This window comes from Heteronotia binoei, chromosome 18, assembly GCF_032191835.1.
Source record: "Heteronotia binoei isolate CCM8104 ecotype False Entrance Well chromosome 18, APGP_CSIRO_Hbin_v1, whole genome shotgun sequence".
In the NCBI taxonomy this organism is placed as follows: domain Eukaryota; kingdom Metazoa; phylum Chordata; class Lepidosauria; order Squamata; family Gekkonidae; genus Heteronotia; species Heteronotia binoei.
In genome coordinates, this window is record NC_083240.1 from 27,106,564 (window position 1) to 27,120,738 (window position 14,175).

The following is a 14,175-nucleotide window of genomic DNA, read 5'->3' on the forward strand; positions in this document are numbered from 1 at the left end:
GTGCAAAAACAAGACCTTTGGGACACTGAATTTATTTATTGACTGATTTGGTTTGATTTAGAAATATGTATATTCCATGCATTCAAACTGACTTACCAAATCGTTTCAAAACATACCAAAGGCAAACCAGGGATAGTAGCAGACTAGATGAGTTCACAGAGAATAGTTCTATCAGCAGGTATTAACAATGGTAGCTAAGTGGAACCTCCATGTTTGGAAGCAGAGTATCTCTGAATATCAGAGACTAGCAGAGTTGTCAGGCCACAGCTAAGAACCTTCCCCTGGGAGAAACTGAGGGGGACCTGATTCACCAGCATTGCAAATTCTATAATGTGTTGCTGGCAGACCTCAGATTCAGTGGGAGCTCACAGGAGCACGGCTCCTGAACCTTTCTGAGAGTTCCACCTCCTCCTTCTGAGAGTTCCACCTCCTTGTCCATTGAATAGTATGTGCAGCTGCATAACAATCCCTGGATGAGCTCCACCTATTTTTCTACAAAACAACCTCTGCTGGCATTGCACCAGCTCACTGACATCACTTCCAGTGAGTGACATAGGGAATGCTCTAGCATTTCTATGGTTTTCCTATAAAGTTTTTGCAAAACACTAGAGCGTCCCCGTGCCATTTCTGGATTTAACTGGAAGTGATGCCAGTGAGCTGGTGTGATGCCGGCGTGCACAATAAAACTGCAAATTAAAATTGTTTAAAAGTACAGTGATGCATTTACTCTGTATTGTAACCTGGCTGTAAGGGGAACGTCCCTGTGTTGGCTGAAGATGTTCCAAGGGGTCTGCAGGGAGGGTTGTCTCTCTTTCCCTTCCCTCCAAACGGCTTGAAAGGAAAGAAGGCTGCCTCTTCTTCCGGAAGGGAGGAGGATGAAAGCGAAGCTTTGCATGCAGAGAAGAAAGGTCGGTGGATGAGACAGACGGAAATAGCGGAGGATAAATGATCAACAGAGGCATACGGCAGCAACATGCTGAATTGGGTCCACGCCTCGAGATGCAGTGGGGGAGGGAAGCAGGAGCAGATGGAGGCTTTGAAAGGAGACAATTCCCTGGTGATACAGAAACTGTCAGGCTGGTACTTTAAGAAGGCACCACCCTCCACATCCAAAAAGGAACTTTACTTTACATCTGACTGACAAATAGCTCGAAGCAAACCTTAGCTGTTTTTTGCTCACAACAGCCCCCTGAAGTAGGACTAAGAGACAGCAACTTGGCCCCAAGGAGCTTTGTAACTGAGTGGTGATTTGAACTCAGCTCTTGCTCCTTTTCCTACATTCTCCTATTTTATTAGGATTGCCATCCTCCATGTGGGGCCTGGAGATATCCTGGAATTACTGATCGGTCCTAGAAAAAACGAATGCTAATTGAGGATGAAATCTATGGCATTGTATCCTCACAGAGGTTCCTCCCGTCCCCCAATTTTGCTTTCCCCAGGCTCCGCCCACAAGTCTCCAGGAATTTCCCAAGCCAGCGCTTTCAACCCTAGTTACTATAGTCTTATTTAATAGTTGCCACTGTGCTTAAATTCTATCTATACAGCAAAGCCCTGTCTATTTCATACCATTTTAATAGTCATAGCTACCTCAAGGAATTCTGGGGATTGTAGTTTTTAGTATCATGTGATAGCATTGGATTCCCTGGATCTAATTAATAGCCCACCTTGCTGGTATACTGTTTACTAGGAGGGGCGGGGGCCGTTAGGAAGTTCACAGAAAAGGCATGAAAACTAGTTTTCTCCTTTCATCAACTGCAGTACTGATAGGGTTGCCAACCTCCAAGTGGTGGCTGGAGGTCTTCTGTTATTACAACTGATCTCCAGAGAACAGAGATCACCTGGAGAAAATGGCCGCTCTGGAAGGTGGAGTCTATGGCATTATACCTCATTGAAGTTCCTCCCCTTTCCAAACCTTGCCCTCCTAAAGCTCCACCCCCTCAAATCTTCAGGTGTTTCCCAGCCTGGAGATGGCAGCTTTACCTGTACATGTAAGTAAGTTCCATTTAGCAGCTGTTAAGTAGCCATGGATAGATCTCTCCTCCCTCATGAATAAAATCCCCTTTGAAGAAGATGATATTGGATTTATATCCCACCCTCCACTCCGAATCTTAGTCTCAGAGTGGCTTACAATCTCCTTTGTCTTCCTCCCCCACAACAGACACCCTGTGAGGTGGGTGGGGCTGAGAGGGCTCTCACAGCAGCTGCCCTTTTGAGGACAACCTCTGCCAGAGCTATGGCTGACCCAAGGCCATTCCAGCAAGTGCAAGTGGAGGAGTGGGGAATCAAACCTGGTTCTCCCAGATAAGAGTCTGCATACTTAACCACTACACCAAACTGGCTCTTGCCATGCCAGACAGTGGCCATCCCTACATCTTGGGTGGGCGGTGAATTCTGCAACTTAATTTTGTTAGCTGCACCTGGGAGGACCGCCACCCGAAAGCGATTATAGATGTAGCAAGGCTTCCCTCGGGGTCAGCGGAGGCAGTTTAAACTGATCTAAGTGGGTATAAATTTTACATTATTGAAATTCGCTTGCGAGCCTCCATCTCTTCCCACTTTGTCACCGGCAACGAAGGGCCGTTTGGCAGGCATTCTGGCTCTCCCTCCTTCCCTCGGGCCAAAAGCAATCAAATGTTAACACTTCTCAATGAACTCCTCATTAATACAGCAGACATATGTTCACGGCTGGCTCTTTCTGTACAGTCCATCTCCTCTTGGAGCTGCTTATGTGGTTAGATCAAAATCCCCTTGTTTAAAAAAAAAGAAAGAAACAAGCACTTATCAATCAAGCTTATCAAGAGGCTGAAGGAGGTGAGGAAAGCCTTGTGTGAGCACTGATGAAAGGGCCCGCTCTGGGTTGGGAGATTCGGGGTGCAACCTGGGGAAGGATTTCAGTGGAGTATGATCTCAGAGAGCAGGGGTGGCCAAACTTGCTTAATGAAAGAGCCACAGAGAATAAATATCAGATGCTTGTGGGAAAGAAGGAAAATAGGTGGAGGAGGGAAGTGGAGGTGGAAAGAAAGCCACTTTAAAATTAAATGCATTCTCTAAGCCGCCAGCTGGCTTGTCTTGGAGAAGTGATGTAAAGAGACAAATGCCTTCTCCAAGCTGGCCAACAGGGCAGTGGGGCTTTGATAGCCACAAAATACATGTAAAAGAGCCAAATATGGCTCCCAAGTTGCAACTTGGCCACCCCTCCCACAGAGTCCACCCTTCAAAGCTGCCATTTTCTCCTGATATCTGTAGTCTGTAGATCAATAGGATTTCCAGAAGATTTACAGGACTCACCTGGAGGTTGTCAAGAATAATAATAGTAAGGCTGATATTCGCTCTCCTGTGGTTCCATTCACTGCAAAGGGACAGGCAGGTGCAGACAGAAATCCCTCCCTTAATCCCAAGAAACTGAATTAACCAAGAGCAAAGGATGTTAGCACTAGCCACTGGTGTAGTGGAAGCAAACCCAATCCCTGGCCCCTTGTGGCTGGGTCCCAAAGTGTCAGCACATTTTTCTTTTTCTTGAAGCACACAAGTCTTTGATATCCTGCAAGCCTCCCCATTGTAACTTTTTGGGCTACCGAAATAATGATCGAGATTGGCTCTGTGCATGCACAGAGTGCATTTTCCTCATTGCTGACTGCTAGGATAGAGTTGCCAGCCTCCAGGCAGCTGGAGATCTCTTACTATCCCAGTTGATGTTCCAGATGACCAAGATCAGTTTCCCTGAAGGAAATGTCTACTTTAGAGGGTGGACTCTATGGTATTGTATCCTGCTGAGCCCCACCCCAGGCTCTACCCCCAAAATCTCTACTCAGCTCATATCTGGCAACCTTATGTGAGGGTGACATGTTCTCTAGCTTCTTTCTATATAGCATTCTTAGGACTCAGGGTACATATGCCATATGTGTATCTTTGTGTTTAATGCACTGGCAGCAAGGACAAAATTTGGTAAAAGCAAACAGAAAATGCCCTGGAAATTAAGAAGTGGACATTTGATTTATGCGAGCAAGATACAAAATCAGAAAGGGATTTGGGGTGGGGGTTAAGAGCAGGAATGAGAAATTGAAAATAATGTAATTGGTCCACATAGGCAGCATTAAATGGAAGAGTCTAGGGGTCAGGCATTCAACCTAGCACCCATCTTAAAAGGAAATTAAGCTGGGAAACCCAGTTGGTGTAGTGGTTATGTGTGTGGACTCTTATCTGGGAGAACCAGGTTTGATTCCCCACTCCTCCACTTGCAGCTGCTGGAATGGCCTTGGGTCAGCCTTGGGTCTGACAGAGGTTGTCCTTGAAAGGGCAGCTGCTTTGAGAGTCCTCTCAGCCCCACTAACCTCATAGGGTGTCTGTTGTGGAGGAGGAAGATAAAGTAGATTGTGAGCCACTCTGAGACTAAGATTCAGAGTGGAGGGCGGGATATAAATCCAATATCATCTTCTCTAGAAACAACTTCTAGTACCATGAGCCTGTTGCTCTCAGACTGTGTGTGGATTTTTCCTTTTTTGGATGAGCATCTGCAAATCATCACTTAGTCATTGTGAGATATGAAGAGCACCATGAAGTTAGCCTCGCATGAGAGTGATTGGCTGATCTGTTCTGATGTCACAATGGCAGGCAGGGGAGGCAAGTCAGTTTGTCTTGCAGCCATTGGCTTTGCTTCTGTGACATCACACAAGGGGGCAGAGAAGGAGCATAGAACGGGGCAGGAGAAGACTACTGGGGCAAGGCTGAGCCTCAGTGGAACCCTTAACGATAGGCTGGGCGGGCCATGTGGAAATTTGCTCTACCATCTGATTGAAATGATGAGTGAAAGTAGCTGTAAAGCCAAAGACACAAAACCAGAATGGTTGCGGGGGAGGGGGGGATCCACCTCTGCAAGACACATGGAATCCAGATTGTTCTGTGTCGGGAACCCAGCTGTTCACCAAATGTTCCTTCTGAAAATTAAAAAATGAAATGATGCTTATAACATGGAAAGCGCAAGAGGCTGTCACAGCTCAGTGCTGTTTTACACAGTGAACAAGCAGTCAAGAATATGGAGAGGCTTGGGCAGAGCACAAACACAGGGTTGCCAGGTCTCCGCTGGCCACCAGTGGGGGATTGGTGGGTAGGGTTGCCAGATCCAGGTTGGGAAACTCCAGGAGATTTGCAGATGGACCCTGGGAAGGATGAGGACCTCAGTGGGGTACAATGCTACAGAGTCCACCGCCCTCCAAAACATCCATTTTCTCATCTCTGTAGTCTAGAGATGAGCTGTAATTCTGGGGGATCCCTAGGTCCCATCTGGAGGCTGGCATCCCTACAAGAACAGCAGAAGAGGCCCACTGAATTAGACCAAAGAACTAGGCAAGCGAGCCTTCTGTTTCCTAGAGTGCAGGAGTGGCCAAACTGCAGCTCAGGAGCCACATGTGGCTCTTTCACACATATTGTGTGGCTCTCAAAGCCCTCACCATCCCACTGGCTGACTTGGAGAAGGCTTTTGTCTCTTTAAATCACTTCTCCAAGTCAAGCCAGCTGGCAGCTTGGAGAATGCACTTAACGTTAAAGTTGCTTTCTTTCAATCTCTTTCTCCCTCCCCATCTATTTTCCTTCCTGAGAGCCAGTTTGGTGTAGTGGTTAAGTGTGCGGACTGTTATCGGGGAGAACCAGGTTTGATTCCCCTCTCCTCCACTTGCAGCTGCTGGAATGGCCTTGGGTCAGCCATAGCTCTGGCAGAGGTATGAAAGGGCAGCTGCTGTGTCCTCTCAGCCCCACCCACCTCACAGGATGTCTGTTGTGGGGGAGGGAGATAAAGGAGATTGTGAGATGCTCTGAAGCTCTTGAGTGGAGGGCGGAATATAAATCCAATGTCTTCTTCTTCCTTCCTTGCAGCTCTCAAACATCTGATGTTTATTCTATGTGGCTCTTACATTAAGCCCGTTTGACCACCCCTGCTATAGTGGCTAGGCAGCAGCTGCCACAAGGAGGTTGCCAAGTGGAGCACACCAGGGCTGAAGCTGGGAATCACAACGCTTTGTGTTTAGAGTTGCCAACCTCCAGGCGGGATTACAGCTGATCTCCACATGATAGAGATCAGTTCCCCTAGGGGGGAAATGGCCCCTTTGGAAGGTGGCCTCTGGCATTCTACCCCACTCAAGTCCCTCCCTTCCCCAAACCCCACCCTCCCCAGGCTCCACTCCCAAAATCACCAGGTATTTCCCAGGGAGCAGTTGGCAACCCAACCTACAATAGACCCATCTCCCAAGAATCCATTTTTGGGACCCATCTCCCAAGAATCCCCTTTGAAAGCCATCTGAGTGGTCTTTACTGCAATCTGTTATCCCCTAACATGCCTCTCCTTTCAAAGTTTCTGAATCCTGCCAAGCCCTTTTAAAATCTGGAGTTTATCCAGGCGTTGCTAAGTCTGTTCTACTCAAGTTTCCTTGTCTTTTAAAATGGTGTTGTTATTGAAGATATTTTAGGTTGCAGAGCACTTTGGAAACCACAGCTAAGAAGCAGCCTGTCAGAGGAACTATTGGGTAGCCAGGTCTGACTCAGGAAATATGTGGGGACTTTGGGGGTGGAGCCAGGAGACTTTGGGGGTGGGACCAGGAGCAAGGTTGTGACAAGCATGATTGAACTCCAAAGGGAGCTCTGGCCATCACATTTAAAGGGGCCGTGCTCCTTTTAAATGTCTTCCCTCCACTGGAAATAATGCAGAATAGGGGCACTTTCTTTTGGGACTCATAGAACTGGACACCCTGATCCAATCTTTTTGAAACTTGAAAATGTTTTTTAGGAGAAGCGCCAGATGCTATGCTGAAAATTTGGTGTCTTTACCTCAGAAAACATCACCCCAAGACCCAGATACTCACAGATCGATTCTCTATTATACCCTATGGGAACTGGTCTCCCCTAGGGTATAATGGAGTGCCCAGCAGACATTTCCCTCCCATCTGTTTTCTGATAACCCTGAAGCAGGGGGAGGGTCTCCAAACCAGGGGATCCCCTGCCCCCCAACTGGGGATTGCAAACCAAGAAAAATGTGTTCTTTGAAAATTAATCACAACACTTAAAGAAGGCTTTCAAAAGTGTTGTGATTAATTTTCATTTTTCTTGGTTTGCAACTTCCTGTGTTCTTCCCTTGTGGTTTACCCAACTGGGGATTAGCAACCCTAACTGGAAAGCTGTCCTTTAAAAAAAAGGAAGTCGGAGACCTCTTGTGCCTCATACCTAAGAGACTGAGCGGTGAGTCCTCAGTCCCATTTCTGTCTCTGTCTTTGCCCGATGCTTTTGTAACCTGCTTTTTAAAACGGCCGTTGTGGTTTCAAGCACAGATTGATTATTCCTCTTGGAGTTTTTAATTATTTCAATCACTGTTTAAAATTATCTTTTTTTTCCCCCTTGTGGTTGAGAGTGTGGGTTGGAAATGATTTTGAGAAATAACTTAGCGGACTTGGGGACCATGTTGTCTTGCTTTCTGAGCCCTGCCTTTGCACTCTGGTGTGATGAGAATCCTGACCTGCCTTGCAGGGCTGTTGTAATGACTTTACTGGGATACTGAACATGGAGTGAATGAGGGGGGGCTAGATTTGGGGGGCTCCTACAGTACGGGGCAGTTCTTTGACCTTGCCTACGCTGATCTGAGATTCTGGAGATGCCCTTATCCTGGATAGCCCAGGTTAGCCCAATCTCATCAGATCTTGAAGTTAAGCAGGGTCTACCCTGGCTTGTAGGGGGGGACCACCAAGGAATACCAGGTTTGTGACGTGGAGGCAACCAATAGCACCCCACCTCTGAACATCTTTTGCCTTGAAAATCGCACAGGTTTGCCATAAGTCATCGGTGACTTGATGGCAAAAATAAGGGGGGGAGTGAGGGAAGGGGAGGGACTTCCTTTGCCCAAATCACAGTTGACCCCCCCCCCTTTGCACAAGAAGAAGAAGAATTGCAGATTTATACCCCGCCCTTCTCTCTGAATCAGAGACTCAGAGTGGCTTACAATCTCCTATATCTTCTCCCCCCACAACAGGCACCCTGTGAGGTGGGTGGGGCTGAGAGGGCTCCCACAAGGACAACCTCTGTCAGAGCTATGGCTGACCCGAGGCCATGCTAGCAGGTGCAAGTGGAGGAGTGGGGAATCAAACCCGGTTCTCCCAGATAAGAGTTCGCACACTTAACCACTACACCAGACTGGCTCTCAAATCATAGTGTATTATAAATTCAGTAGTCAAGAAATCCCACCCTCTCTGGAAGAGGCCGTGTTGCCTCTTTGCCTTTTGGGCATCAGATGCCTTGCTGAAGGGGAACGCCATCTCTCCTCGGACTGAGCTCTCGGTGGGCGGGCAGGGTGACACCATCGGGGAGCTGTGATCGGCGTGTTCCCTGATCCGTCCCTCTTTCTGTCTGTCTTGCAGGAGTGGGCGGATGTGTGCTGCCGAGGCCTCCGGAGCGTTCATGCCTACATCTTGGTCTATGACATCTGTTGTTTTGACAGCTTTGAGTATGTCAAAACCATTAGGCAGCAGATCCTAGAAACGAGGTAAAAATATATATAATGCCTCGTACTGTCCTGGGCCTGACTGGAGAAAGGGGAGGGATGCAGATATTTATCACCAGAGCTCCTGGATGTACACAACGGGCCATTCATAGGTACTTTGTTCCTGGAGAGGTTAATAACAGGTGAAAAAGTAGGGTTGCCAGGTCCAATCAAGAAATATCTGGGAACTTTGGGGGTGGAGCCAGGAGACATTGGGAGTGGAGTCAAGAGCAAGGTTGTGACAAGCATAATTGAATTCCAAAGGGAGTTCCGGCCATCACATTTAAAGGGACCTAACACCTTTTCTCCGTGCCTTCCCTCCACTGGAAATAACGGAGGATAGGGGCACCTTCTTTTGGGGCTCATAGAATTGGACCCCTTGGTCCAATCTTTTTGAAACTTGGAGGGTGTTTTGAGGAGAGGCATTGAATGCTATCCTACAAATTTGGTGCCTCTATCTAAAAAAAAAAATCCAGCCCCTCTAGAGCCCCAGATACCTGTGGATCAGCTCTCCATTATACCCTAGGAATTGATCTCCATAGGAAATAATGGAGTGCCCAGCGGGCATTTCCCTCCCCTCCTCTGCTTTCTGATGACCCTGCAGCAGGGGGAGGGCCTCCAAACCTGCCCCCAACTGAGGATTGGCAGTCCTAGTGAAAAGCCTTGCTGGGTCAGAACAAACGTCCATCTCATTCAGCATCCTTTTTCTGTGAATGGGCACCTGGTCGGTTCCAGATAAACCACAAGCAGGGTCTGAAGACAACAGCCTGCTCTGTGCCTTAGCATTTGGTTCTCTGCAGCAAACAGCATCTGCACATGGAAGGTCAAATCCCAAATATAAGAAGAGTCTAGCTCAGGCGTCCCCAACATTTCTTTTTTTACCCTGTGGGCATCTTTGAACTTCTGACGCAGTGTGGTGAGCACAGCCACAAAATGGCACCAGAAAGCTGCTGCTGGAGGCAAAGCCATCCACAAAATGGCTGCCACGGTGAAGATCCTTGTGCTGTGGGGCAGCTGCTGGCAAGCAAAGTTTTTTTTTTTTTTTAAAGCTGCACATCTATTCAAATATCCAGTGGCCAATCAGAACTAAGCACTGGTGCATGCTACCCTTCCTTGCCCTCCTTCTCGTGATCTGCCTAAGTTCACAGAATCAGCATTGCTGTCAGATGGCTAGGTAGGTAATGGGAAATAGAATCAGGCAGTAAGTAATATGGAAGTATTCCACTTAAGACCCTGAAGAGCTACTACCGTCCAGAGTAGACAAGACTGACTTTAATAGGCCAGTGGTCTGACTCAGTAAAAGGTAGCTTAATGTAATCATAATTTAGAGAAGGGGCTTTTGACTCAATGGCAGAACATCTGATTTCCACTCAGAAGGCCCCAGGTTCGATCCCCAGTGGCTCCAGTTAAAAATAATCAGGTAGTAGGTGATAAGACAGATCTCGATTGAAGAATGGCTGCCTGTAAGAGTCGGCAGTACTGAGCAGGCAACAGACCAAGGGCCTGACTCTGTAGGAGGTTGCTTCCTGTGTGTTTAGGAGATTTCCCACCCAGATGTGACCACTTTTCCTGGCATGGAAGTTGTGTCTGGCTATCATGGCGTTCTGAGGGTTGCTAGAGCATTAGCCTTGGTAGCAGAATGAGGGTAACCAGGGCTTTTTTTGTAGCAGGAACTCCTTTGCATATTAGGCCACACCTCCCTGATGTAGCCAATCCTCCAAGAGCTTACAGTAGGTCCTGTACTAAGAGCCCTGTAAGCTCTTGGAGGGTTGGCTACATCAGGAGGGTGTGGCCTAATAAGCAAAGGAGTTCCTGCTACAAAGAAAGCCCTGAAGGTAACTCTCATTGACATAGTTCCTCCCTCAGTCCCACTCCCTACCACATAGGCTTCGCCAAACTCCAGTTGGGGTCTGGAGATCTCCCCAAATTACAACTGATCCCCTGACGACAGAGACACGATCTCCTGACCAATCTCCAGACAATGTTCCTGGAGAAAACAGCTATGATGTTCTACCCTGCTGAGGTCTCTCCCTTCCCCAAACCCTGCCCTCCCCAGACTCTGCTCCCAAATCTCCAGGAACTTCCCAACCCTGAGTTGGCAACCCTGTCCATATGCCATTGGGCTACCTTTTCTTAACACTCACAAGGCCTTCCGCCCCTTGATCTCCTCTGTCTTTCTCGGCAGGGTCATCGGCACCTCTGATACGCCCATCATTATCGTGGGGAACAAGAGGGACCTTCAGAAAGGCCGGGTCATCCCGCGCTGGAATGTCTCCAACCTGGTGAAAAAGACCTGGAAATGCGGCTACATTGAGTGCTCGGCCAAGTACAACTGGCACATCCTCCTGCTCTTCAGCGAACTCCTCAAGAGCGTGGGCTGCGCCCGTTGCAAGCACGTCCACACCACCATCCGCTTCCAGGGGGCCCTACGAAGGAACCGATGTACCATAATGTGAAGTTCGGAGGAACCCCCCTCCCCTTCTGCCCTGCCGGGACTTGGATGGGAACTGACCTCCACACAGACAGACAGGAACTCTGTGGGGCAGGAGAAAGGGGTCCTACGCAACTCTGTTTCTTTGATCCTGGATGCCCCCGGGCTGCCCTGATCCCCTGGAAGCCACACGGGATGTTTCTTTTGTTTCTAGTTTTGTTCCCTTGGAGCTTCACATTCAAAGAAGTTTGGATCTCCTGAAATACCTTCCCGGTTCCGGATTGCAAACCGAGAGATGAAGTTATCTTTTGATGGAGCAGAGGATGCTGGGAGTCACCCACAATGGTGCCCCCCAGGGGGATGGATGTCTGGCTGGCCAACTCTGGAATTAGTTAAGAATGGGAAATGGAGGGGAAGCTGCCGATCAGATGGGGAAATGCTCTTGAGAAATACAGGAAGGATACCCGGTCAGATCAGAACATCCTCACTGTTCGGAGAAGCTGGAATCCTGCTGTTTCTGGCTCAGCTGCATCTCGGAGGTCAAGAGCTGAGGAGCAAGCAAGAAATGGGGTGGGAGGAGAATGAGAAAGATGGGGGGATATGGAAGAGATGAAGGGAAATGGGAGAGCGCAGGGGGCTTATGGGGGATACAGCAACAGAGATGACCTTGGAGAAGGTCAGATGGATTCTAGGAAGAACAGGGAGGGCCCCTTTGGGGTGTGGTGAAGGCAGGAAGAAACGAAAAGGGCAAAGCGTGCGTGATACCTCAGGTCACAGTACAGGATTCTTGAGAGAATTGAAAAGTGCATTAGCTGTACTTCACAATACATTCGCATGGAGGCTCTAGATAGGGCCATTTCACATATTAGGAGCAGCAAACCGAGGTTGGGTAATGCAGGCTCATCTACAACATTTTAAAAACTTTTTTTTTTTTTTAGCTTTTCCAAAAGAGCCTTTCAGATTGCTTTCTCAAGAAAAGAATGGAGTGGGGAAACACAGGGGGAAATTTGAACCCTAACCCTTTACTTCATTGTTATGCCAGTAAATTTTCTCCAGGAGTAAAAGGCGGCCGGGGGTGTGGGAAGCTACACTACCCCAGCATGGCATAGTGGTTAAGAGTAGAGGACTCTAGTCTGGAGAACCTGGATTGATTCCCCATTGTTCCTCCATGTGAAGCCTGCTGGGGTGACCTTGGGCCAGTCACGATTCTCTCAGAACTCTCTCAGCTCCACCTGCCTCACAAGGTGCCTATTGTTGGGAGAGGAAGGGAAAAGCGATTGTAAGCCACTTTGGACACCTTAGGGTAGTGAAGAGTGGAGTAAAAACCCAACTCTTCTTTCTAAGGGGGAAAGAGCTAAAGTTTTCCGCTCTTTCTTTCTCTCTCTCTTTCTCCATGCTGCTCTTCCCCTTGATAAAGCAATCCTAGCAGTTAAATTTGCAAAAGAAAAAAAGAAAGAATCAAAATAAATGTGGAGGAAACTATAATGTGTAGCTGAGCCCTCTGGCTGTGGGTGCCAGGTGGAACTGCAGCCAATCCTGGCTCCATGATCAGCCTTTGTGTACATTTGTACATGTTACATTTTCAAGGCACACGCAAAACACTCCTGATGTGCAGCAAAAAGACATCCGCTGCTAAGGGACCCCAGTCCAATGCTGATATTACCTGATCCATCTTTGTCAATGCAGGAGATCCTCTAAAGCAGAGGTGGCCAAACCTGCTTAATGTAAGAACCACATAGTCAGATGTTTGAGAGGCACAAGACATGAATGTCAGATGTTTGAGAGCTGCAAGACAGACAAATAGATGGGGGAGGGAGAGGTGGAAAGAAAACAACTTTAAATGCCTTCTCCAAGCTGGCCGGCAGGGTGGTGGGGTTCTTGAGAGCCACACAATATGAGTGAAAGAGCCACATTTGTCTCCTGAGCCACAGTTTGGCCACCCCTGCTCTAAGGGATGGGGAAATACTGGGGTTGCCAGCTCTCAGTTGGGAAATATCTGGAAATTTTGGGGGTGGACCTTAAGGAGGGTTGGGTTTGGGGAGGCAGGGCTTTTTTTGAGCAGGAAAGCACAGGAATGCAGTTCTGGCTGGCTTGGTGTCATGGGGTGTGGCCTAATATGCAAATGAGTTCCTGCCTGGTTTTTCTGCCCAAAAAAAAAGCCCTGTTGGGAGGGTTAGGGTCCTCAGCAGGGTATAATGCTATACAGTCCGCTTTCTAAAGTGGCCCTTTTCTCCATGAGAACTGATCCTGGTCTTCCAGAGATCAGTTATAATAGCGAGAGATCTCCAGGTGCCACCCGGAGGATGGCAACCCTAGCAAAAGTCACCCCCAGTCTCATCGCGCAGTTTCAGAGGTCTCTGGTTTGGTTATTTCAGTGGATGCTGATAGCCTGTTCTACCCCAGAGGACCAAGGCAGGAAAACGTATTTATTTGTAAGATTTCTGACCCATGTGCCCTACTGGTTTACAGTCCAAGGCAGCTAGTGACACCGTTGTCATAGCATTTTTTTTAAAAAAGCAATTAAATGGCTACTTTATACAAAAAAATGATACCAAAAAACCCTCCTTAAAGCAACAGCCACCAAGTCACACGATGGAACGTCATGAAAAGCCTTAAAAGAAATGTTTAAGCAGCAGAGTCAATAAATGATTAGGAAAGCAGGAACTTAAGCTTTAAAAATCTGAGCCAACCACTTCGTAAGACATAAAGCCAGCATGGTACAGAGGTTAGATTGGTAAGCCCAGGGTGAGGCTGAACTGCATTCGAATCCCCACTCCACTGTGGAACTCATTGGGTGACTAGACCAGTCGTTTTCTCTTGGCCCAGCCTACCTCAAAGGTTTGTTGTGAGGGTAAAGGAGGAGAGGGGAGAAGAGTCTAGCGTTCCTCTGGAAAGGCAGCCTAAAAATGTTCAAGACGGATGAAGATATAGAGGTCAGCCAAACACAGACAAGAAGAGATGCCTCTGGACTCGTTGTCCAAAACAGCACACTGACCAGGTAGACACAGAGAGGATTTTCCATGACTGGGGCAATGCCTGTGATGATGTTCCTGTCTGTCATGTAGATCATTTCAGAAGGTTTGCAGTGGAAGAGCCACGTTTGAGTCCATCACAGAGACCTACAATATTTTGGGGGTCTAGGCTTTCAAGAGCCAAAGGGTACGTTCACACCACACTAAATAATGCATTCTGCAAATGGATTTTTACTGTGTAGGAATAGCAAAAATCC

The 14,175-nt window shown here is 47.9% G+C and overlaps 1 protein-coding gene across 1 annotated transcript in view; it reads left to right on the forward strand.

Annotated features, from left to right (window-relative positions):
- The window catches only part of RASL10B (RAS like family 10 member B), a 29,982-nt gene extending 18,998 nt beyond the window's left edge, over positions 1-10,984 (forward strand). Inside the window, exons 3-4 of the mRNA XM_060259163.1 lie at positions 8,394-8,518; positions 10,701-10,984. Coding sequence (XP_060115146.1) covers positions 8,394-8,518; positions 10,701-10,971 — 396 coding nt within the window. The 3' untranslated portion in view covers positions 10,972-10,984. The remainder of the gene's footprint in view (positions 1-8,393; positions 8,519-10,700) is intronic.
- The last annotated feature ends 3,191 nt before the right edge of the window (positions 10,985-14,175 follow it).